Source organism: Cetorhinus maximus, chromosome 19, assembly GCF_964194155.1.
Source record: "Cetorhinus maximus chromosome 19, sCetMax3.hap1.1, whole genome shotgun sequence".
NCBI lineage: Eukaryota > Metazoa > Chordata > Chondrichthyes > Lamniformes > Cetorhinidae > Cetorhinus > Cetorhinus maximus.
Window position 1 is genome coordinate 80,249,707 of NC_135897.1, and position 24,259 is coordinate 80,273,965.

At 39.8% G+C, this 24,259-nt stretch overlaps 2 protein-coding genes across 11 annotated transcripts; one reads left to right on the forward strand and one right to left on the reverse strand.

Annotated features, from left to right (window-relative positions):
* Positions 1 to 18: 18 nt before the first annotated feature.
* On the reverse strand, positions 19 to 19,211 carry LOC144693962 (zinc finger protein ZIC 4-like). 6 transcript variants are annotated; one of them, XR_013579627.1, is made up of 5 exons: positions 17,350 to 19,211; positions 14,521 to 14,558; positions 12,818 to 12,895; positions 10,433 to 10,506; positions 2,755 to 2,891 (listed from the first exon to the last, which is right to left on the reverse strand). XR_013579627.1 is itself a non-coding variant. In XM_078564234.1 (3 exons), the coding sequence occupies exons 1-3, from the start codon at positions 7,370 to 7,372 to the stop codon at positions 2,455 to 2,457; spliced, it is 1,152 nt and encodes a 383-aa protein (XP_078420360.1). In that variant the 5' UTR covers positions 7,373 to 7,387; the 3' UTR covers positions 19 to 2,454. The 6 variants fall into 6 exon arrangements, 2 of the variants coding, with proteins under 2 accessions (XP_078420360.1, XP_078420359.1); XR_013579629.1 differs by having other exon boundaries at positions 2,760 to 2,891; positions 10,449 to 10,506; XR_013579628.1 differs by lacking the exon at positions 2,755 to 2,891 and adding an exon at positions 8,745 to 9,505.
* On the forward strand, positions 2,666 to 24,259 carry LOC144693963 (zinc finger protein ZIC 1). 5 transcript variants are annotated; one of them, XM_078564240.1, is made up of 5 exons: positions 2,666 to 2,939; positions 17,263 to 17,394; positions 20,018 to 20,996; positions 22,534 to 22,697; positions 23,171 to 24,259. In XM_078564240.1, the coding sequence occupies exons 3-5, from the start codon at positions 20,021 to 20,023 to the stop codon at positions 23,366 to 23,368; spliced, it is 1,338 nt and encodes a 445-aa protein (XP_078420366.1). In that variant the 5' UTR covers positions 2,666 to 2,939; positions 17,263 to 17,394; positions 20,018 to 20,020; the 3' UTR covers positions 23,369 to 24,259. The 5 variants fall into 5 exon arrangements, with proteins under 5 accessions (XP_078420366.1, XP_078420365.1, XP_078420364.1 ...); XM_078564239.1 differs by lacking the exon at positions 2,666 to 2,939 and adding an exon at positions 6,465 to 7,422; XM_078564238.1 differs by lacking the exon at positions 2,666 to 2,939 and adding an exon at positions 9,411 to 9,542.

Consider the following 24,259-nt stretch of genomic DNA (forward strand, 5'->3'; position numbering starts at 1 on the left):
TTCACGTGAAATTGGACATTGTAAGAAATGGATGCCACGTCTTTCTGAAGATGCCTGTCCTCGCTTTTAATTTTCTTTCCATGCTTCCTTTTATTTTTGGCCTACAAATGCTTTCTGCACCGGGTCTCGGGGAAAACATAATTAAGGAAAGAAAGAAAACTAACTTATTTAATAAACTATGAAGGAAGTCAGGCGACCTTAGTCATTGGCGGTGCAACAGAGCAAACTGGGGAAAAGATGATTGGATTATTAATATCTTTTCACAGCTGTCCAGACTTTACTGGAATATATAGTAGATTAGGCTTTCTCTGAGGGAAAAACGAATATATTAACTCCATTTTATTTATCTTGCATAGCAACCTAGTCCCCTTACTGTGCAATACGTTATATCCCCATTTGCTAGGCCTCATACCACAAAAAGTGAAGAGAGAACAGCTAGGCTACGCGAACTGCTTATGCTAAACGTTAAACTCCCTAGTTACTTTTGTGTGTGTGTGCAAGTGTGTGTCTGTGTGGGTGTATGTGTGTTAGTGTGCGTCTGTGTGTGTTAGTGTGTGTCTGTGTGTGTGTAAGCGTGTGCGTGTGTGTGTGTGTAAGTGTGAGTGCGTGTGTGTAAGGAATGGCGAGGAAAGCAAAATATTTCATATTTCAATTATGAATCGTTATTTGGATTCGAGTAAAAAAAAGTTTGCTGTTCATGAGATTCCCAAAGCATAAGCACTTTTGGCAAATTCAGACCTTTGATCCATCAAGTATACCATAAAGGGATAGTTGCATAAACCGATTCTAAATTTATTTTTGCACAGTAGTGCTTTATCAAGTGCTGTATCATTGATTCTCTGTTGACTAAATGTTTTCTGTAATATTTTAATCAGAAAAAATCAATGTGATACATATATATCTTTCTGTTTCTCGTTCGTCTATATCTGTGTGACTATATACTACCTATCTATTCATTATCTATCAGTTACCACCTTTTATCTGTCTAACAGGCAATGGGTAGCTGCGTGATTTAGCTTTTCATTGTAAAGTGTAACAAACAGCCATTTTATTTTATTTTACAAAATTTATTTTTACAAGACGCATTTACTTGTGAATTCTGACAATACAGTTATAAACTATGCACAGTCCATTCGTACATTGGCAAAGTACAATGTGGTTTCAGCACACATTCCAACGATTTCTGCTTAAACAGTAGGATTTCACCGTAACAATACCTCGGTCTTACAACTTTTCACCAACTATTTTTAAAGGTTCCACAAAGGGAAAACGCGCTTCGCCGATGTTACAGTTTAAAGAGAATGCGTTTTATTTAAAAGAAAACGTGCGTTCAGCATAAATCAAAAGTACTAAATGTTTGTAGCCCCTGACTACAAAAAAAACTATACCAATGAGTTAGAGCTTGCTCTTTAGTAGTGGTTATATATATATATGTCACGGAGATAAGACAGAACCGATGTTTTACCAGGCATATTAACGACAAATGGCTCATTTTCTAAAAGTTTTAAACAGTATTCCTAATATTATCAATTTATTACAAACCAGTACGAATGTATATCAAAACAGGATCAAAAATACAGAAAGAAAAGTCTCCTACATAGTCAAAACCTCCAGTTATAAAACACTATAATTTACAGAACACGCACTAATTATTTAAAATAATCCAAGAAAAAAAATGTACACTGTCTAATCGCCCTGTAATAAAACACTTTGGGTCATTTATACAAAATGTGTTTTATTGTAACATTTTAAATAAATTATTTCAAGGAAAACAAAACAGAAAAAAAAGGAACGAATTATTTAACACAGATGGACGCTGCATTTGTCAATACCAATATTTATATGTTTTTACAGACTTATTCTGCAAAAATGTCTAACACCGAAAATGTAGTTTGCAGAAATGTTTAAACAAAGTCAAAGGCTAGACAGGCTTTTAAAGAGACAGTATCCATTTTGTTTTGGCCTACAAAAGCTTTTGTTCATTACTATTCACATCAGGTGTACAGAATATCTTCTTTCGCCTTTCTGGCTTTCAAAAAGAATTGCAACGTACTTAACAAATCGATATAACAGTGTATTTTTCTTCCACAAGAATGAAAGGTAATAACGAGAAATGGAACAACGATTTTCTTTACACAACATCTTGTGAAAACAATACTATATGTTGGCAGCACTTGTGAGTGAACAGAGATGCTGCATTGTTCAAGACGCGCATTCTTGACTATAAACTGCAACTTGTGTACGATTACATTAGGGATACTTTCTCTTTAATACATGTTTTTATATATTTTTTGTATGCCAGTGCATTACATTATTTCCCTAGGCGCTAGGCCTCCAGAAACTCAAGTAGTTCCCAAGTCCAGTGCAGCAATGGCATTGCTAACACCATAACAAAGACTTAGTATATTTTTTTAATGATAGTGGATTCATGTCCGACTGGCCTTAACTTTCTGGTTAGAGTATAGTTCTGGGGTCAGAGTTTCTGTAAGAGTGCTCTCCTGGTCCAGGTGATGATGAATTACTTGGAGGTGTTGGAATACCGCTTGCTCCTGTGCTCTGACACACATACCATTCGCTCAGGTTAGCTGCGTGGGAAGATGTGATGGGGTCAAGCTGGGAGGCTGAAGCCGGGGGGTCCCGACCTGAGTCCGAAGAAGGAGATACCAGCGAAGGGGTGGAGGATTCGTAGCCCGAACTGGGAGGTGGAGATTTGCAATGGACCTTCATGTGCTTACGAAGGGAACTGGGGTGCGTGTACGATTTATCACAGCCTCTTACTTTGCAGTTATAGGGCTTGTCACTTGTATGCACATGCGAGTGCTTTTTCCTGTCGCTGCTGTTAGCAAAACGTCTGTCACAGCCTTCAAACTCGCATTTGAAGGGCTTTTCTCCTAAAAGAAAACCACAAGGGGCAGAGTGATGAGTTCACAGACGTTAAGGTATTATCATTCATTATTAACATTCAGTTATTATCCACTATTAAAAGTGCAACTTAATCACTAACACACATTTCAAGAAACGTTAAGTTAGCTATTTGAGGCATTCATGTTACAGTATTGTGTTGCAGATACGTTCTTGCAGATATGGTGTGACGTAATGGTTTATCCTTGTTAGTAAAGTTAAAGCTGTGTTTAATGCCAAGGCCTAAGCACCAGCCATTTGTTCAAAGTGACTTACAATGGATTTCTGAATTAGCAGGGGTGGGATTTTTTTTTAAAGGGCATTGGTGATTATTCTAATAAAACATTGCAATATCATTAATTTTAAATTTTATTTAAAAACAATATACCTGTGGTAAATACAATATATTGCGGCTGCAATGCAAAAGCTGCGTGCTTTACAATAGAGGCCCTTCACCGAACTCTCAAAATGTCGATTTAATATTACACCGTAATTAGCCAAACGTTCAGAAAGCCGTTAGAATAATTTGACCTTCACTTGCTAGGTTGAGACGGCCAATCAACGATATTAGTGTAGTACAAGCTAGTAGTAAGTTAGTGGACCCATGGGGAAGCCCAGACTCATAAACACTGTTATTGTGCCGTGTCTGGAGCGTCCGACACTAGGAGCGTGAAGTCTGCTCTGACAATTCCCGAGAGTTCTAAACTCCTCCTGGCTACACAATTCTCCTTCTTTACTATTAATGCTGTGTATAAAGGAGTGAGTAATATAAGATTAACTGCGACCAATCCTTGTTAAGTGTCACCTCACCAGTTAGCTTCGTCCTGGCTAAAATAAATAAGTTGACGAAAGCCTCCCTGAAATTGAATTTAAACTTTGCGTTCGATAACTTAAGAAAAAATATGCCTACCTGGTGATAAACTCCGCAAGCGGGTTGCACGTTCTGATCAATCTCTTAACATGCATGTTTAATTCCAGCTTTGGACTTTGTACGGTAATATTTTATAAGTGAGGTGACAAAACTACTGAAGCCTCTGTTTACCCAGAGGCGATCTTTTCATGCTTGTTGAAATAAATAATGTAAAAGGGACGGGATTTCAATTCAATAAAACTGGCCTATAAAGGACTGAAGCCAATCAAACGGCATGAATATTTTACAAGATAATTACTTTGTTAATAGAATTACTATACTTGCTATTTTTTATTTAAGAATTTAGTAACAATAGTGTGTGCAATTTTAAACTAAAAGAGAAATGCAATATTTATCACACTTACAGTGATTAATTGCAACATATGGAGGATGCTATTTAACTGAAATATGGGAACGTGTAAGCAGTCGACGCAACTAAACACACGGCTCTTCTAGGGGTTACTACAGTATTTTTAAATAAATAGGAATACGGCCGGTCGAATGAATTGTTCTTGCAAATTAAGTGCTCATCACTCTAAACTGCTGAGCTGAAGTCGATGAAGTACTGGGAAAGTTTGTTTAGGCAAGGACAGACAATGCTATCAAGTGTCAGATACGCGCAGTGTGCCTATTCTGCACCCACTGCACACATACAATTGTGTGTCTTATGCTATCAACTATCTAAAAATATTAAACGTAATGCATTCATTACGTGATATATTTTTGAAATATCCATTTCACATATTATCTCTGTTGCAAAGTGCTTTATGTATCGTGTTTTTTTTTAAACCGAATGCTGCAATTTATTAGTGTTACCGGCGATCTTTAAGTTACAGAGTAAAGGGAAAATATGTTTTGAATTGAATATATAACTAGGACCAGACCTATAAAAAGACCCACAAACCTCCCCTTGTTAGGATGGACATTGAAAATGCACTTCGATTCAATTAAAAAGCCAACGGACATGGCACAGTTACGTTACCAGTAAATACAGGAGACAGTTGAGACAGAAAAAAATAAAACGCACGCGGACAGTTTGGAATAGTTTACAAGTTTCGGTGCAGAAAAGTACCTCCGATTAAATTGTACCTACTTATTTTACTGAGAACCTTTTCTCCCCACCTCCCACCACCACCGCCACCGCCCCCCCCACCCCAGTCCTCCAACACCCCCAACCACAACCACCGCCCCTTCCCAATCCTCCGTTCTGCCAACTCTACTCGGGACCTAAAGGAAACCACCAAGAAGCGTATTTTGCTACCGCAGAATTGATCATAAAACTGAAATGTGTTCGGCTTTTGCGGAGAAATTCGGAGGCAATTTCCCTGCAGTGTCTTCTAGGCGAGCAAGGCCGCGCACAAGGCAGACAACAATACAGCGGGCGAGCCCACGGCGTATCGAACCGCTGCTGTAAACCCAATTAATAGAGGCTTTTCCAGGGAGTGTGAAAAATTTATCTGTGCAGTTTCATTACTTATAGATTATTCTGATTTAGGAAGTTCAAACGCAGCTTTGAATAAGCCTCGATCGACTCAATTTACTTGCTGCTAAGTGGAACTAGCAGATGTTTTTGACACATGTCCCAGTTTCACAAATGGTTCTGCAAGTGACATTTTCGGAAAACGTAGGCCTGAACATTTGTTTTCATTAGACTGAGGCCTCTAACATGTTTAGAATTTTTTTAAAAACAAATAGGTTAGGAAGCACACACACACACACTTGTAGTACTGTTACAGCACATGATGATTGAACTTAATAGATTTATGTTTATGGATTCTAACAAAAAAAATAACGGAACAAAACATACAATTCATTCTTTAATAATTCTCAGTTATCTGCCAAAGCTTTCACTGAAATCTACTTAACGGCAAAACAGTGTCCACAGAGTTCCAAGTGTCATGTTTTGGAACAATCTTTAACTGCAGCTGAAAGGAAGAAAGCGAGTGACTTTGAATTTCAGTAAAAAAATTGAATCAGGGTTGCTTTATTATCTGCAACCGGAAGAGTGTTTACAGTTAAAACATCATAAATTATTTACTTCCCCCACAACCATACAAAGTTCTCGGAGCTGTGTGATTTATACAAATGCTGCAAAAATCAGGCTACTTTCCAAGCCACATAAAGCCCAGCTTCGCTGGGTATTTATATTGAAGTCCCACTGGTAACAGGCCAAAAACATAGTCATTAACTGTCGGGTACCGAAAATGAAGTTAAAAACAATGATAATGATCCTTCGAAAATACTGACCTGTGTGAGTTCTTTTGTGGATCTTGAGATTTTCTGATCTGGCAAAAACTTTGCCACATCCAGGGAACGGACAGGGGAATGGTTTCTCGCCAGTGTGGACTCTGATGTGATTTACAAGTTTATATTTGGCTTTGAAAGGCTTTCCCTCTCTTGGACACTCTTCCCAGAAACAAATATGATTCGACTGTTCTGGTCCCCCAACGTGTTCCACTGTTACGTGAGTAACCAGTTCGTGCATCGTGCTAAAAGTTTTTGAGCATGGCTTTTTAGTGACAGGGTCCGGTTCGGTCCACTTGCAGATCAGTTCCTGCTTGATGGGTTGTCTCATGTAGCGAAAGAAAGCACCTGGACCGTGGTGGCCAGTTAGGTTCATGTTAATATTCATGCCACCGTAGCCATGTAGAGGGGAAGAGGCAAAGGGATCACTCCTAGAACTTGCCACTTGACTGTAGTGCTCAGACCTGGCGTACATGTCTCCAGGTAGCCCCAGTCTTAACTGTCCGTTCAGATGGTGTCCAGCTGGGGCTGCATGGGAGGCCTGATCATGCAGTCCAGGGAATAGAGAGTGGCTTCCAGCCTCGGGGTGACCATGGTGTCCGGGGTAGCTACCTGTTGTTGATACAAACATTCCGTGGTGAGAACTTGTGCCAGGATATTGATCAGTGAGCCCTGGCATTACTGAGGATGTCAAATCTCTGCGGATGAGGAAGTCTCGACCTGCCGAGATAGCCTGGGCAGTATAGTTGGCGTGGGAGTGCGAGACCGAGTAACTGACTGCTGCTGCCGCCTGCGCTGGGCCAAAAGCTGCCGTTGGATTGGAGACAACCTCAGCGTGGCCTGCCATATGATGGTGATGATGATGGTGGTGATGGTGGTGGGGATGGGTTGGGCTGAGTTTAAGCGCAGCGGCGGCTGCAGGGTGCCCCATGTGTTCAGGCCCGAAAGGACTCGGCCCCAGGCGGGGTTCTCCAGTATTCTCCCCAGGGTTCGTGTGTGCCATTGAGTGGGGATGGCCGCTGAGCCCCGGGAAGCCTGTCATGCTCTGAGGGGGATGGTGATGATGATGGTGGTGAGCTCCTGCCAAATCTACTAATCTCAGCGCTGGGTTTCGTTTGGCGAATGATGGGTCCATCATCGGACTCCCCAAAGCATCCATGCTCATAATGCCTAACAGCAGGAAAATAAAAAAAACTTTTTTTTAAAGTTACCGAACTTTAGAAACTCGCTCTTTGCCAACGTGGATAGCCATTCGGTGTAGAGAGTGCAGACGGATAGCAGCAGCAGGACGCATTGAGAAACTGAATTGAGATTCATGAACAGCTTTGCAGCCCGTCGAGCTCCGCAAGCAACACCGCATCCCATTGGTCAGTTTCCGATGATTGACAATGCTAGTTACGGACCCCAGTCAGGGCACATGCGTATTGCACCAAGCGCTGGGGTTGTGGTGGTGGGGTGGTGGGGGGGTGGGGAGGGGAGGTTGTTGGTAGAGAGAACAGAGAAAAGTCTTCTTTGGCTGCAGGATGTGTTTTTTTGTTGTTGTTGCATTCTTGCAACACACTAATTTTATTAGCAAAACCCTGTAACTGTTTTGTATGATCGTTTTTACAGCGATTTTCAGCTGCTCAATGCCACCTCTGCTTAAATAACAAAAAAAAATGCGGATCTTTTAAAAGTTGAGGTGCGCTGGATAATTTTTTAACCGCAAAGAGTGAATAATTAGCGTTTTCCCCCCACTGTGATAGACATTTGATCATGTAATTCATTTCTGGGAGTGCTGAGGGGAGGGGGGAAAGAGAATAAGATCCATCAACCAACGATAAATTGGGGCAGAATTTAACGGTTTTGGTGCAGGTTATTCCTTAATTATTAACCCATGTATATATATATCTATATATATATATATTAAAGTTTCCTTCAATTATGAAAGTGAATTGGGTCTGTTGCTTATTAATCGACATCCACTCGCGCTTTTTGAAGGGGTTCATTTGGAACCGTCTATCAGCCTAAAGAGAACAGAGTGTGTATCGCGGCAGAGTTTGGTAATTTATGAGGTGTTATGCTTAGAGTGTTTGTTTCACGAACAAATGTACAGTTAAAGCCGCGTTGGAAAGTTTCTCCGGCCACCGAGCCGATCAAACATCATCATCTACTTAGCGGTATCTTGCGCCGCGTCCCGCACACCCCCTTTTTATCCATTCACCCCCCAGCTCCTGCCACTAAGGCAAGCATCCTAGTTTTAATGGGCAAGAAGGAAAGTTACAGCGCCGGGCTGAAAATGAGGTTATGGCCTGTTATGCTCAGGCGGGAAATTAGTGATTTTATCTTTCCCCGACACTGGCCGACTTCCAGGCGTGTATGTTTTTCCTTGGGACAAAAATCAGACGGCTGGTTGTTCTTAGCGGCGCAGACGATCAAAGGGATCCCCAGTCAGGGGTATCTGTTAACTTTTTTCTCTCCCCCCCCCCCCCCCACCCCTTCCCCGAGACTGGAGTATGTAACTTAGTTCAGCAAGTACGAACTTACTGAGTTCTGCCTGCAGTCGTGGGTTAATCATTCGCTAGGTCAGAATCCGGGGAAGTTTTGGTTCTCGTAGAGGGATGTGGGATGGATGGCGGCGGGGGGTGGGGGGGTTGGGGGCCGACGGGGGAATACTTTTATTTTCTTAAACTTGGTAAGATTTTTTTTTCGGTTGCAATACTATGTTTCGACAGATTGCCAAGAGATTTGAATGACCGCCTGCATCACATTGGATACAATCGGCCTTCGCTGTCTTTCTTTGGGGAAAAAAAAAATTTTGAAACGTGTTCCAAGACCCAGTTTGCAAAGGCGAATTTATACCGTACGGCGAAAATCTATCAACACTGTAATCTGTGAATAGGAAACTCGCAATCGCGCCGGGGGAGGGAAGGAGTAAACTGCAGTGCACTATCGGGAGGCATAGAAAAAGATAGCGCAATGATAGATTGCCAGTTGATCGCCTCCGTCTACGTAAACACATGAGTGAGAGGCTTTTTTGACCGAACCGCACTCCATATATCAGCCTCACTTCTTCATATGTTTCCTCTAATACCAGAACGTAATGCTAGCCGCAATCCCTCCTCCCCCCCCCACCTCCCCGACCCCCCCACTCGTAACATATATGTCTGCAACTGTAACTTGTCTTCAGCACATATCGTCCGTTTAATTCACCCTGAGTGCGTACGTCTGTCTAACCATCTCGCCAGGCACGTTAAAAAAAAGTAGTTTAGCTTTTTTTTTTGTACAGGGAAGAGGAGGGTGGCAGAACGGGCCACTAACTCAGATATATACGTTGTAGCCCTTTAGATTGCTCAGCGAGAGTGCATAAGGGAAGCGGAAACCTGGTGCTGCGCTATCCGTGGATTTAGGCCGCCGTCCTAAGCTGATCTGCGACAAGGGCTGAAGCTTGCAGTCTAGCACACAGCAGACCTACAAAACAAGAGAGAGAGAGAGAGAGCGAAAAAAGGTAGGTTTTTGAAAAGGAGGTGGGAGTAATAGGGTGGACAGAAATTTATGGTGATGGTGGGGAGGGGGTGGGTGGGGGTGGGGGATGGCGGTGGTGGTGGTGGGAGAGAGAAATGGCAAATTTAAGGTAGGAGAGAAATAAGCAGAAAGACGTAAGCAATACTATACGTGCGAGGAATATATCCAGAGTCAGGGCAAACACTCAGAACAAGAAAGAAAAATGGTTTAAAAAAAGTATGATCAAATGAGAGCACGTGGGGGTGGGTGTAGGGGCACGGCGGTGGGAAAAAAAATCACACAGTTGTTCAAAACAATTCTCTGCAGTCATACCAAGTATGTTAAATATAATGAAGGGTTCGCTGAATTTGTAAACACCAACCCCCAAAACGTAAATTAACTGAAGACACGCCATTCAGATAATGCAAAAATGTAATTAACTCATATTCACCCTTTAGTAGTAATTTCAAGTGTGAGTATTAAAGGCTTTAGGATATGTAATGTTGTACAACGAAGGCTAGATTAAAGTTGCATTACTATCTGCATAACTCTCTACATTTTCCACATTATTTACAATAAGTGTTTAAATTGCTGGCATTTTTCTTTCTGTTTATGCCCAAATCATGTATGTCTCAGACCATCACTCGGAATCCCAAACTGAAATAATAACCACTACAATTTAGACTGCTCCCCCCCCCCCCCTCCAACCCCCACCCCCCGACCCCCCCCCCTTACTCCCCCCACCCTCCCCCACCCCCACCTCCACCCAAAGCTTTAACGTGTAATACAGAAGAATGTAATGTAGATCTCTTATTGTTGACACGTTTGTATTTCAGCCTCCAGGGCTTCACACTACAGGCTTAAACTGGGATTCGTACTTGTGCTGCTGCATACCTGGTCAAGCCCCCACCTTGATGTCAGTTTATCCGTTGTCTTTCGAGCAATTTCTCAGTCGCGAATGGCGGTCCCTAGAAAAGAACACAGTGCTTATGCACGTTGTAATATATAAATGTTTTCTAAAACCTAAACATAGTGTAGTGGAAACTCTAAAGTAAAAGTATTGTAAAATATCCGATTTGCACCCTGTAATTGAGCGTAATACTATTATACTGTACAATTATACATTTATTAACATAACGTTACATGAACCTCTGACTTTTCCTATCTTATTTAACAATGTTGAAATATAATGATTGGACAGGAAGGTTATTTCATTATAACAGGCTTTTGAGAAGGAAAATATTTTTTGTGTGCAATATACATTGCGATCACGCTGTTTTTTTTTATGTTCATTGTCAATATATTTTAACCAGATAGCGAGTTTTGCACTTTTGGTTAAGTATAGAATGTGTACAGTGCCCGGAAAGAAACGTTCAGATGAGATGAAGGTCCTTCAGTTTACCTCTTTATTTAACGTAATTGATCCTTCCAGCCTATCGTTTAATTTAGTTGCAAAGATTGTAAACGTTGATAAAGTGTAGAAAAGTTTATTTTTGCGAGACATATGGTTTATGTTGCTCTCCAAACAAAATTCTTCAGAAATTAGCGCGTTACTACTACTTTTGTTATGGACAGGATATTTCACTATGTGATTAAGATGTCACAGAATAACACGAGGCAGACATTATACCCTTCTTATGGCGGGCAGTTCACAGCTTCCTGTACCCCATTATAAACAGGAAATTATTGCAAAATTCCAGGTTTGCAGACTGCAGGATCAGCACTAAAGAAATCCAACAGAGATGCTAAGGAACTTTGATTAAACCCTAGTGTAAAGTGAAGCCCGGCGGGAAAAAAAGAAATGCAACAAATAGGCGTGGTATTTGCTTTTGGTTAAATCAGAATTGAGCAGTGTAAATTCCAAATTAAATTGTTTTCTGGTAAAATTTGCTTTTGGAAAGTACGTTGAAATAAAGCAGCTTAAGGAAAACCCTCTCTTTACCGAAGCTCAGTTCTGGCGTAGTTTTAATGCAATATTTTCATAAGCTCTTTTTAATCACAAACTCGATTTGAAAAAAAAACTGCTAGAAGCCTAGTAATTTAGATTCCCAAGATTCCATGCGTTATATTTGTACCTTTCAACCCACCCACCAAATGTTTAGCGTAATGAACAAGGAAATACTTCATTTTTACTCCAGATTAATTTGGCTTGGTTGCATATGTATGGGGTTGTACATGTTTGCAGTTTAAGTCATAATGTTTAATCTGAGAATCTCGGACTTCTGGTGTCAACAAATACCGTGACCCAACTACATTTCTGGGGAACGGTAATCATTTCCCCATTAAACCATTCAAAAAAAAAAGAACATGAAACCTGCAAAATAATTCATCTAATTGCCAGGAACAACTCCACACAGACAAGCTGTGAGTGGTTTAGGTTAGTAAAAAGCTAGAATTCGGTACATTTCTGTCTTCATCAATATGCATTTTGTAAATATTTAGTTAAAGAATTTTGATTAAGAAAAAACCCTGTAGCACGTTTATGTGCAAAATATGCAAAGAGTCCCTATTAAGAAACAACAATAAAACAAGGACATTATCCTAGATTAAGGAACTACAGTACTGAATGCTACACTGCGGTTAATAAGCATCATCAGTATGGTGCAAGTTAAAGTATTGAAGGCAGGGTTACGTTTTGCATTTACGATATTGAGGATTTATTATTTCCTTTAAAATCATACTTGTCCTATATAGAATGCCGCATAGAGACCCCTCCCACCAATAACTCACGATGTTAATTTTACGTACCCATAACTGTTAGACTGTTGGTTGGGTAAAGGCATTATTGAAAGAATTCGCCAAGCAACACCGATTGATTTCATTGTTTTGTTTTGCCTGAGCAATATTTCAGTAACGACATTATATTTGCTTTGCACTCATGCAATATTGCAAACACCAACTTTAAAATAAGAGAAATGATATTATGCATTTGTAATAACAATTGAAACAGTGAAAAGCTAAGGAACCTGTATCAAGGCAGTATAGTCGTTATCCACAGCCATAAATGTCTAGACGGAAAGAAGCATTTCTTTCACTGTGCGCTACAGTTCCCCCATCGAAGGAAGTTAGGATGTGATAACAAGTTAGAATACTGGGAACCCTGTATATATCCATATATACATATATATATATATATATTCGCTTACGATCACTATTTATACCTTCAATAAAGCCACGACGTAAACTTACTGCACATAGATCCTAAGTTGTATAGAATATTGAGAGATTTCAGGCATAATGTCTATTTCAGAAACGCATACACATGACTAGTTCATTTACCTGTTGTGCTGATCGCGAAGATAGCCATCATGGTCTAGTTCACCTATAACCAGTGTATGGCTGGAACTCTCAAAAGAGCTAAGGAAAGGAACTAGAAATGAAATAACTTGCACAATTTATTCGATACAATTTACGATTAAATCAATGCAGAATGGTTACACTAATAAGCGGCACTATTTAAATTTCGCAGATTTTATTTGTGTAACTAATGCAAGCACATATTTGTGAATAATGTTTTAAATATTTTATAATCACAGACCAATTTTTAAAAACACCCAATTGTGAATCTATAAATTTAAGGGATATAAATTTAAGCGATATCCATTTTAGCATTGTCAGGAATATTAATGTTATGGTAGCTTTATGTGGGTCCACAAGTTGTGCGTTTTTTCCTACTATGTAAATACATAACAATTATGAGGAAATATCGTCACTTTCAAAGTTGTGGTCATCCTCCTGTCAGTTTTTTTCTTCACAAGCAATTAGTTTTGGCTACAACAAATCGACAAATATATTTCTGGTAACTTCTATATCTATACATTACCTCTCTATCGTTGGCAAACAATTTCTAATTTTGGAAAGTTTTTCTGTTACGGTCCGACTCTATGTGGCTGTGATTAAACATTGAAATGTAGATACCTGTAACCTTGATACTTATAAGAGGCCATAAACCCATCAAGGAGATCAAAGTCTCAGTCTTAAATTGATCCAAATACGCGTCCAACTTTCATTACACTCAAATCGTCCGTAAATGAATTAAAGAATGCAAGTGTCATAGAATAATGTGGCAGTCCAAACACATTGGGTCGAAGGTTGTTGTTACAATGCGATGGTCGTCAAATATTAATTCTAGTACTGCCACGCAGAGAACATTGAACTACAGCAAACAGCTGCTTGTGGGATGTACTGTCACTAATTTGTACAGTATGTGACCACATAAAACACTGTAAGTGACAAGGATAGAGACTGGAGATTGAAAACCACGAGTTAAGAGAGGACCCACTGCCTTTTTAAATGCTTGATCCTAATTCCATAGGTAAGTGTTTATTATATTGATAGTCTCATCAGGCAAGGATTGCTTTTAAACATTTCCGTATTCATGTTTATTCAGAAGATAATATAAATCTATATGCTAATAACTTACCAACTGAACAAATTGCAACTTTTGGTTTCTCTGTGTATATTGAGAGTGTAATAATGTCATGGTAAAATCTAAAGCAGACCATTAGTTATTTAGTGAGAGAGTGGTTTTAAACATAGTTGCGGGAATTCCATTGCTATGAACATCTCCTTCAGTTGCATGCAGGCCTATATTTCAGTGGGTATAATTTGTATTTTGCATTTAGCTGCAAGTTAAAAATTCGATGATGTTAAACGTCGCACTTGTATTAGAACTGATGATGTCTGGATTTTATCGTATACATAGTGTGTTAAACAATTCTGAAAAAAAAATCAGGGACTGGCAGTCTCATTTTTAAATAAACTATGTCAATGAAAGAAATTTCAACAAAACTGTGCCGAAGTAACTCTATTTTGAAACATGTATGTGTGTGTGTGCATGTGTGTTTGTCACCTGTAGCTGTTCAAACTAATGCTTAGACCTGTAAAATACCCATTATAGTGTAATCTTTCACCTAGAGTGTAATTTTGGAAGGGTATGCACTTTATTCCGAGTATCTTCCATTGCATTATATTACACCTACCTCAGACAGGCCAGCCACACAATGGGATGTTTGACAACCTACAAAAAAAAGTGCAATCGTAATAACTTTTTTGGTACAATGATGCAGATGAATAAATAGCCGGATAACCGAATTACTAGACAGATAGATCAAGCGAGTTCAATAATGCAAAAGTTGAAAGTCGGTGGGTGGGTCCTTTACGGGTACATATGTTTTTTTTTTAAATAACTAATAAGATTAACAAAGTAACACGATTAGTTTTTGTTTCTGGTTTCAATTTCTCCAAATCAAGAACGTAGCATAGCGTAGTAGTGGATACCTGGCTAAATCTAATGGGGTGACATTTTGTCTTGTTGAAGAACTGAAGGGCTGCTTATATGTAAGATACATCTAGCAATACTAACCACAAGGCTTACTGTGTGAACGTATTTTTCCACAATAAATTATTGATCTATAAACCGCTATAATAGGCATTGCCTCTAATTTTTTAGCCATATTTTTTTACACATTTTTTCCCACTTGGCCCAACACCATGTTATCTGCAGAATATACTTGTGACGTTTCAGGTCTTGCTTTAGATCTGTGTCCTTAATATTAAACATAAATACAGCTGCTGATTGTTTGACGCTGGAAAGTCCTCACGAACTCGTCCCTCACCTACAGAACCCAGAAAATCTGATGAATTTTCACATACAATGTGAAAAAAATTGTGTCCTGTCGGATTTTACGATAGCTTGTTTTTCTGGGTTTTTTTTTTAATGGGTAGAAGGTATATATTTCAACAAAAACACGCGCATTTCCAATGGCATTGCCTCTCAGGCTTACTGTTCCACAGTTGTCCACATCCGAAAAATGACACATGGAAAAAAAAAGTTCGTCCTTCCCAAAAAAGTTGGAAATCTCTGGCTTTGAACCTTTCACGCAATCCTTAAGCCATCTATAGCCCGGGAATAAATTCAGCAAAAAGAAGATAAAGGAATTAGTATCAGAATGTTTCATTTCAATCTCGGGACAGCCCTGATACGTGGTGTAAAAGACCTGTAAAGTTTGTAACGCGAAATTTACGTGAGAATATCGTATAGATAATCTCTCTCCTATGCTAAACACATACACACATATTGGCACTAATTCCAGAAAATGGAAATAGCTCTGTATAACAAATCGTTCAAAGTATCAATCACATCTCTAACGGTGATGTGATGCACGGATCTGAAGGCAGGCAGGCGGTTAGTGGGTAAAGGCAAGGGTGACCTTCAAACTTCCCCCACTCCCCCCGCCCAAAGTTTCTACGACAAACCCCTGGCAGTTGGAATTTTAATTCAAAGCCATGAGCAACTTGAAACAAAATGCTAGAAGCGTGAGTGCCTGCCTAATCGGAACTATAATAAAATGTTTAAATGCTTGGCTTTGGGCGCTATTTTAACTAACTAACCGAGCGGAGCTGATTTTTGAGTTTGCCTAGGCATCTCTTGAATACGAGCTAAATTTTGGGCTTGCTTTGATGAAGATTTGTTTCAATACACGTGTAAAAATGATACACAATCTCGGCTGCAAGAATAATAAGAAAGTTAAAACACACACACACACAACACGAAAGAAAGAAACAAATCACTGAAGCACCCAACACCGGAATCCCGACGTATCTAACTAGCGAATAGATTTAATAGCAGAAAAATTGCATTCCGTTCCCTGGTCCAAATAAAGAGCACTTATATATTGAGTTATTGTTTTCCAGTTTAGTCAACGACGTCTTACTTTCAACGCAGCTAATATTTTCGAAGGTATGCATTATGTGGCATTGTGTGGCTCTGGCACATGTGGTCGGTCACGGGTCAGGGGTCAAAAGATATGGTATTTCAAAAGTCGGGGACTTCAGAGCTACTCTTGTGCGCAAAAGCCAACTGACTAGCTTGATTGGAATCAGTTTTAATCGTGATAAATACGATAGGCGAAACGCTACCTAACGTGCTGAAACGATGTGCAGATAATCCTAACTATACAGTGACATTTAGTGTTCGTACATCTCAAACAATGAGAGAAACCAGGTCCAAAAAAAAAGATATCAATTAAACATGCGGTGGTGGGGGTCAGTCATCAGGAACAAATTTGCAAGATATTTTTTGCATTACAATTGAATTGACTTAAATGGCATTCCATTAATGGGAATATGTGTTTAAGGGGAGCGTGGACGCAACCACCAATTCATTACCTCAATATTCGAAAGCGTTTGCTTCTCAAGAGAACGCGGATAAAGGACACGCGTTGCTCAGCTCACTTTTTGAAGAGATTCCACCTACACTCAGACATACATTCGCGCATAAAAAAAAACTATGTTAGGTGCAAGTGCACATGCAAGTAAAGCTGCACTTTAACGACAGCAACGTATCTGTTGGTCGCAAATAAACGATTGAATGATTAACTTCGTTTCAAGATTGAAATCAAATTTAAAATTTAAATTAGGCTCAATGAAAATAGCCAGAATTTTAAATCAAGTAAAAACAATTCCTTTTGTAAACTAACACTTCAACCCCGAGGCAAATGTTCCCCCCACCCTCCCTTCACAGAACAACTAAATGCTTTTGCTATCCATCGACTGAAAACAATCCGAGGGAAAATATCGGTACACACAAGTGCATTCGAATGGAAATGCATAATTCAGAGCCATTCGCACCTAGATTTGCTTTTATTACAACATGATGGCCCCTGACAAGGGCTATTCTGAGGAAACAAAAAATCTGACTGATATCTCTATTCTCTTTTTAGTCAATTGCATTTACATGAAAGATGATGGAAATTCAGAGGTCAGGAGTCGTTTAGTAAAAGTCAGTCGAATACACGTGCCTCACTTACCGTCCTCCACCTGTTGAAGAAGATGTCTTCGATCTTTTAATTCAGGTAACTTCGAAGTTTAAAAAAAATCTACTTTGTAGCTTTGACTAGGTAGTCATTCTTCATTTCGCCTTTTCAAGGTTTCTGGAAGCAGTTAGGGAATGTATGATGAAGCAGAAATGAGCCGTCAGGATGATATTTTAATGGCTTATATGTCACGTCGGTGCATGTGGCTTTGAACTCAAGCAGCCTGCGTTTCCTGCGGAGAGCGCCGCAAATCCCACTTGATAACTTCCACCATCCCACAAGTTTTAAAATCAGCCATTCTTTATATATTTGGAGATGTAGCCCAAAGATAATGCTTTGGGAAACGTTTACTTTTCAAACTCTTAAAGTGTCCCTTTAGAATGTGCACACTCTTTCAATGAGCAGTAAATCTTTTTGAATCAAATTACTCCTGCTTCTGCTACTAGACTGCTGTGATTTTAATATCCATGCTTTCAGCATATTGCATCATTTAAAGCAATGCTATGATGTTAGCTATTGTACTCACTCAGCAAGGCAATATCGCATTCCATTTAATTCTTAGGGTGCAGATGCACGACTTAAGCAGAAAAACAACATTTCATTAAGTGCAAAATAAGCGCGGGGTCTATTGCATCGTGAGGGTCAGTTTAACTGCGACAGACACCCTCGCATAAGACAATTCTAAATCATTAAAGCACCTAAAATTTACACTTGGAATTCTCTACTAAACAACCATGCCGCCTTCATACTCATCAGCAAACTATGCACAGCCTCAAATCGTCGTAAACTGGGAACATGCACACAAGAGTCACTCATTCTAAATCCTTTGCTGCTACAACGCTCCAAACGTGAAGACTGTCCCGCAGCTTTCTAACATTTAATGTTAAACGTGATTCCTTGAAGAAAAGCGCTGCTGTAAAATATAACTGGAACTACACTGCCGTGGAAGGTCCGAAGGAAGTCATGTAAACCGTCGGGGTTTTCACTTACGCCATTACTCCCGCACGAATAATATTTTAACCTGTTTTAAGTTAACCTGTTGTACCTTTGTGTGAAAACCTTTAAAAAAGTATTAGTCAAAAAGTGAGCAAGCCCAATTGTTCGTGTAAGTGTGTTGTTCGATAAGAAAAAGCTGAGCGAGAAGAGAGGGGGCAGGAAACCAGGCAACTATTTCAAACAGTGTCCTTCAAAAGTGATGGTCTGCTAACGGAGATAATTATTAAAGGATGCGGTAAGGCTTCTTTGTTATAAAGTAAGACTTTAACACACAGATTTAGCTTCAAGGAAACTCATTGAAGTGGCGAACAAAAGGTAAATTGAACGATTCCGATTCTTTGTTGGCTTTTTACGTTTCTATTACTAGAATATAATTAGACTTAATGAATATGCAAACCGTTGGCCTCACGTAAATAATTAAATTACTTTGCAGAAACACAGAAGATGGACTTTAGCAAATTTGGGGTTGTGAATGGCAAGAAATAAACTAAAACATGAGGTGGAAAGAAGCTACATTTTTCTTGGCTGACAGTGTTCATAAACCATTTTCGCTTTCTTTGTTCGTAATCAATGAAAAGAGCACCAAACCTTTTTTTTTTAAAAAAGGGGGAAATCCTTACTTGCAGCTATTCTGGCAATTGTTTGAGAACCTATAGATATGTATAGGGCAATTCAGTGTCACTATAGAAAAAAAAAGGCCCAAGCAAGATGTTTTCAATCGCCTTTTACATGGGGAAAGACAGGTTAATCAAGGGTTTCGTCTCGAAAACAACCAAGTGTTGTATGTTTGTACTGAATCCAAACATATGCATTTTCCTAACCCAATTCAAAAGAGTGTTCTTTCTCTTTTTGCTCACTCATCTGGGTAAGTGAATTTTCACCGGCGATCAAAAAGCTACTGAACAACAAAGGAAGCCGCCCGCTTTTTTTTCTCGTCTGGAGTTGTGGCACATTAACGAATTTCAAACAGTCTGACAAGGGGGTGACTGATTTGTGAAGTCGAAGAAGACAAGAGTTTTTCTTCAGTTCTCTCTTTCCCCCCGCCCCCACCCCCTTTCCCCCCTCCTCTTTCCATATTATATATATAAAAAAAAAGAGGCGAGAAAAAGAAAGAAAATCTGGGCTCGACAATGATTTATCAGGAGCGACTGTCATGCGCGCACAATACCTGGGATTGATGAGGCGAGCGGGCCAATTAGGCGGCGGGACCAACGGCGGGCGCCGGTGATTGGCGGCGGGGCGCAACGGGGCAGCACGGGCTTGACCAATGGGCACGGACGCCTAGCGCCACGTGACTCCTCCCCCAACTCCCATTCATCAAGGGGATGGTGTTGTCTTTTCAATTCATTTATCTGCAGGAATGATTGCCGCTATCATTCTCGAGCTCACCGCCCGGCTGATGAGGTGAAAGTTTCTCCCCAGGAAGATAAACCGCAAAAGACAATATTGCATGATTTGCGTTTGCAGAGGGGGAAATATCTCCAGCAAATTCCCACACGCTGAAGAGAGAGAAAAGGGGAGAGAGGAAAAAAAAGAGTTTTTGCAAGTCCTTCAAACAGACTCAGAGACTATTTTATATTAAGCAAGTTTCGTTGTGAATTGTCTGTAGCTTTTTTTTTAAAAAAAAACATTTATATCATTATTCCTTCTCTACCCCCATCGCCAGACGATGCTTCTGGACGCTGGACCTCAATATCCTACTCTTGGAGTGACTACCTTCGGATCATCCCGACATCACTCAACAGGCGATGTCAACGATCGAGAAGTGGGGCTGGGGATAAATCCTTTCGCTGACGGGATGGGTGCTTTTAAAATCAGCCCCAGCACTCACGATCTCGCATCGGGTCAAACTGCCTTCACGTCGCAGGCTCCGGGCTACGCCGCAGCTCTAGGTCACCATCCCAGCCATGTGAGTTCGTACAGCAGCGCAGCGTTCAACTCGACCCGGGACTTTCTGTTTCGCAATCGGGGCTTTGGGGAAGCGGCGGCAGCCAGCGCCGGGCACAGCCTGTTCGCTTCGGCGGCGGCTGCGGGCAGTTTTGCGGGACCCCATGGACATACTGACGCTGCGGGGCACCTACTCTTCCCGGGTCTTCACGAGCAGGCGACGACCCACGCTTCTCCCAATGCACATGTAATGAACGGCCAAATGCGCTTAGGCTTTTCTGGGGACATGTATGGCAGAGCAGACCAATACAGCCAGGTCACTAGTCCCAGATCGGACCACTACGCCTCGACCCAGCTGCACAGCTATGGCCCCATGAACATGAACATGGCGGCCCACCATGGGGCCGGGGCCTTCTTTCGTTATATGAGGCAGCCCATTAAACAAGAGCTCATATGTAAATGGGTAGAGCCCGAACAGTTGACGAATCCTAAAAAATCCTGCAACAAAACTTTTAGCACGATGCACGAACTGGTTACTCATGTAACAGTGGAACACGTTGGGGGACCAGAACAGTCGAACCATATCTGTTTCTGGGAAGACTGTTCAAGAGAGGGAAAGCCTTTCAAAGCCAAATATAAACTTGTAAATCACATCAGAGTCCACACTGGCGAGAAACCATTCCCCTGTCCGTTCCCTGGATGTGGCAAAGTTTTTGCCAGATCAGAAAATCTCAAGATCCACAAAAGAACTCACACAGGTATGGTGAATGTATTTAGAGAGAATGAAATACTACGAAGCATTTATAGCCGTTTCAATCATACTTTAATTTAAAAAAAAAATAAATGGGACACTCCAAGCATTTATTTAGTAGACTTGTTGTAGATGCGTGTGCAGATAAATATTTATGTCAGAATGAAATTAGCATGTTTAAGTATTTTGATTTCCCTGAACTCCCTGTGCTCTGTATTTTGGTGTGGGCGCCGTTCTTTTAAATATGTAGAATTATATTAGATTCTGTGCAGTTCTGCAAGGACAATAAATGCTGTGCTTAATGATTCTAGCATTGACGGAAAATACTTGAGCAACAAACCTATTGTGATAAGGGTTTATTTTTAATTAAATTATTACTAAGCTTAATTGTATCTGAAGAGGAAAATACCCACTGTTGCTGGTTTGCTTAGTTTCGTTAGAAATTCACAAGCAGCAATTGGAGTATCTATTTTTGTTCCTCGGTTCCTATTTTTTTGCCTTATGCCATGTTTGCATATTTATATCTATCTATATATGTATGCAAGTGCGTGTATATATAACTGCAATGTTAAGTTTTGTATACGCGGGCGCATATATTTAAATATATTTATGCGTATATATTTGTGTGTATACTGCTTTATATATATACATATATGTGTGTGTGCGTGTGTGTGTGTACAATATATGTATGCCTTTACATACATTTTGGGCTCTCCATGGCTTACAATCTTGTTAAAACTTGGTTCACAATGTGCGATTGTGGAGAAAATAGCACTCGACAACAATGTCGATGTTAATGACACATAATGGTTAGGTAGTTGTAAAGATTTTGCAAAGTCGAGGTTTAACACTTTCTCGACTATAAAACCTCCAGGGGCACTTAGTAACAATTCACTTCACTGCATGAGATGTCCACTAACTCTTACTCTAGATAAACAGAATTGGAAACAGTTTAATTAAAGCGAAAATGTTAATGGAATTAGCAAATAATCATTTCCGTGATCTTTTTTAAACGCTATTTCAGCGTTTGCGTTACAAGGGCTGCATTAGTTCATCGTAGTGGCAATGTTTGCACGCTGGTTTCAGGGAGGGACGATATTACAAATAAGAAAGAAACCTAAAACGGTTCTGTTACATATTTTCAACTTTATTCAACGTACCACTGCAATTTTAAAAGGGCAATAAGCATTCATATATTCTTGTGAGGCCGCCACGGCAGCTGCAACATCGTACAACCAGCCACTGACGATATCACAAATTAAGCAAAGAATCAACATTTATTAATTAACTCTCATTCTTCATAAAATTCCGAGCTGTGTGCATCACATTTTTTTTTTAAAAATCCGCTGCAGTTTTCTAGGGTTTGTGAGGCATGTTTGCAGATTCCTGCGGGAGGGTATTCCAAAATGAGTGCTTGTTTTCACGATGGCTGCTTTTCTTAGCTGTAAGATCGTAATGAGGGTTATATTAAGGTGTATACCTATCTAAATAGTGAATTTCAAAAGAGCTAAAATTGTCTTAATAAAAATTGTCATCGTTGATAGGCGAGAAGCCATTCAAGTGTGAGTTCGAGGGGTGCGACAGGCGTTTTGCTAACAGCAGCGATCGCAAAAAGCACATGCACGTGCACACTTCTGACAAGCCGTACCTCTGCAAAATGTGTGACAAGTCCTACACTCATCCCAGCTCTCTACGAAAACACATGAAGGTAAATAAAAAAAAAGCAAATATCAGTTTGGATTGCGAAACATTTATAGTCGCGTTAAATAAGTAGAATGCGTTTTGATAGGGTATAAGGAAATTGAATGGTCATCTTGAATAGCTGACAGCTTCAACACTGTGCATATTAAATTAAAGAGATACCATCCCTTTTATAACCTTGTATGGTCAATATATATTTATTCCATCATAAGTCAAATCTAAACATCGTTCACAGTTATAACAGTTTTCATGTTCATGAAAAATTATATCGGACATTTTTTTTTGTTACTTTGTTTACTTAGCAACTTTGGAATATTACAACAGATTTTTTTTTTTAAAAACGAGTTGGAATTTTTGAAATGCCTTATCATGTTAAGCTGTATATTGTGCATATATATATATATACTTTATAAATTTATAACAAAGCTTTACACAAACGCTGTAGCTGTCTTAGTCTTACATGGTGGATGGTTTTTGTAGGTCCACGAAGCATCCTCTCAAGGATCACAGCCTTCTCCTGCGGCAAGTTCTGGCTACGAATCCTCAACACCCCCCACCATCGTGTCGCCGACAACAGAAAACCAGACCAACAGTTCAATGTCCCCAACATCGTCTGCAGTCCACCACACATCCAACCACAGCACGCTTTCATCGAACTTTAACGAATGGTACGTTTAAGCAAACATACATCAAAAAATACAAAAACATACAAAAAAAAACTTTTCAGAAAAGACTCCAAAGTTACGATCGCGAGGAATCAAAGACAAAAAAAAAGCTGCCAATAGACGCCGAGAGGAATAAAAAGGAAGAAACCAAAACCTTTGAAAGGTTCCATAGTAGCGAATTTTAAAATGCATGTAGGACGATGCTATTTCTCTAACCATTGCCTAGTGCTAGGTTTAAAGAAAGAACTGATAAAGCTCTGAAATTGCATGTGTTCTATGGCAGCGGCCTTTTCTCCTTTTTGTAAATATAGAATTACTAGTTTAAAAGTCTAATGTTTGAACCTTGTAAATAGGCATATCACAGGGGATTTGTCAACGTGGTATTTGCATATCTGGGCGACGGTTGGAAAAATGCAATTATTTGTTTATGGATGGCAAAAAAAAGTTACTATAGTCGATGTGTACCAAAATGTGAATTACTTTGTATTTCAGTCTCAACTGAGCATCAGAAAGCTAGCAGATACTATTGTTATTAATGTGCTTTTTGTATCCAGTGCAAACCTTTCGTCCCAAAGTCCAGTCGGAGTAGTGAAGTGTTCAAAGTGTTGCTTGTTATGTCAAAAAAATCGTAGTGCAAGCTTGGAACTCCGTGTTAAAATGTAACTTTGTTTTATGTAAGACTTGATATTGAAGCAAAATAAGAAATTTATCTCATCATTGCCTTCGCAGTTGCGATAAATTTATGTATATATTCCCAATCTCCATATTTATCCGCATGTACGTAAATTACCGGTATTACGTGTTACAGATATTCGATATTTATGAAAGATGCATTCGTATGTAAAACCTAGTTTACAAACTGTTCCATAACATTTCGTACAATATTAAAGATTCCAAAATCCAA

What these genes read in the sequence shown, in the direction of transcription:
- LOC144693962 (XM_078564233.1), bottom strand. Translation starts at nt 7,220, where the DNA reads ATGAGCATGGATGCTTTGGGGAGTCCGATGATGGACCCATCATTCGCC. An exon ending in CCACAAAAGAACTCACACAG is followed by an intron (nt 2,892 to 6,058) that starts GTCAGTATTTTC and finishes GTTTTCTTTTAG; the next exon opens with GAGAAAAGCCCTTCAAATGC.
- LOC144693963 (XM_078564240.1), top strand. Translation starts at nt 20,021, where the DNA reads ATGCTTCTGGACGCTGGACCTCAATATCCTACTCTTGGAGTGACTACC. An exon ending in CCACAAAAGAACTCACACAG is followed by an intron (nt 20,997 to 22,533) that starts GTATGGTGAATG and finishes CATCGTTGATAG; the next exon opens with GCGAGAAGCCATTCAAGTGT. An exon ending in CTCTACGAAAACACATGAAG is followed by an intron (nt 22,698 to 23,170) that starts GTAAATAAAAAA and finishes TGGTTTTTGTAG; the next exon opens with GTCCACGAAGCATCCTCTCA.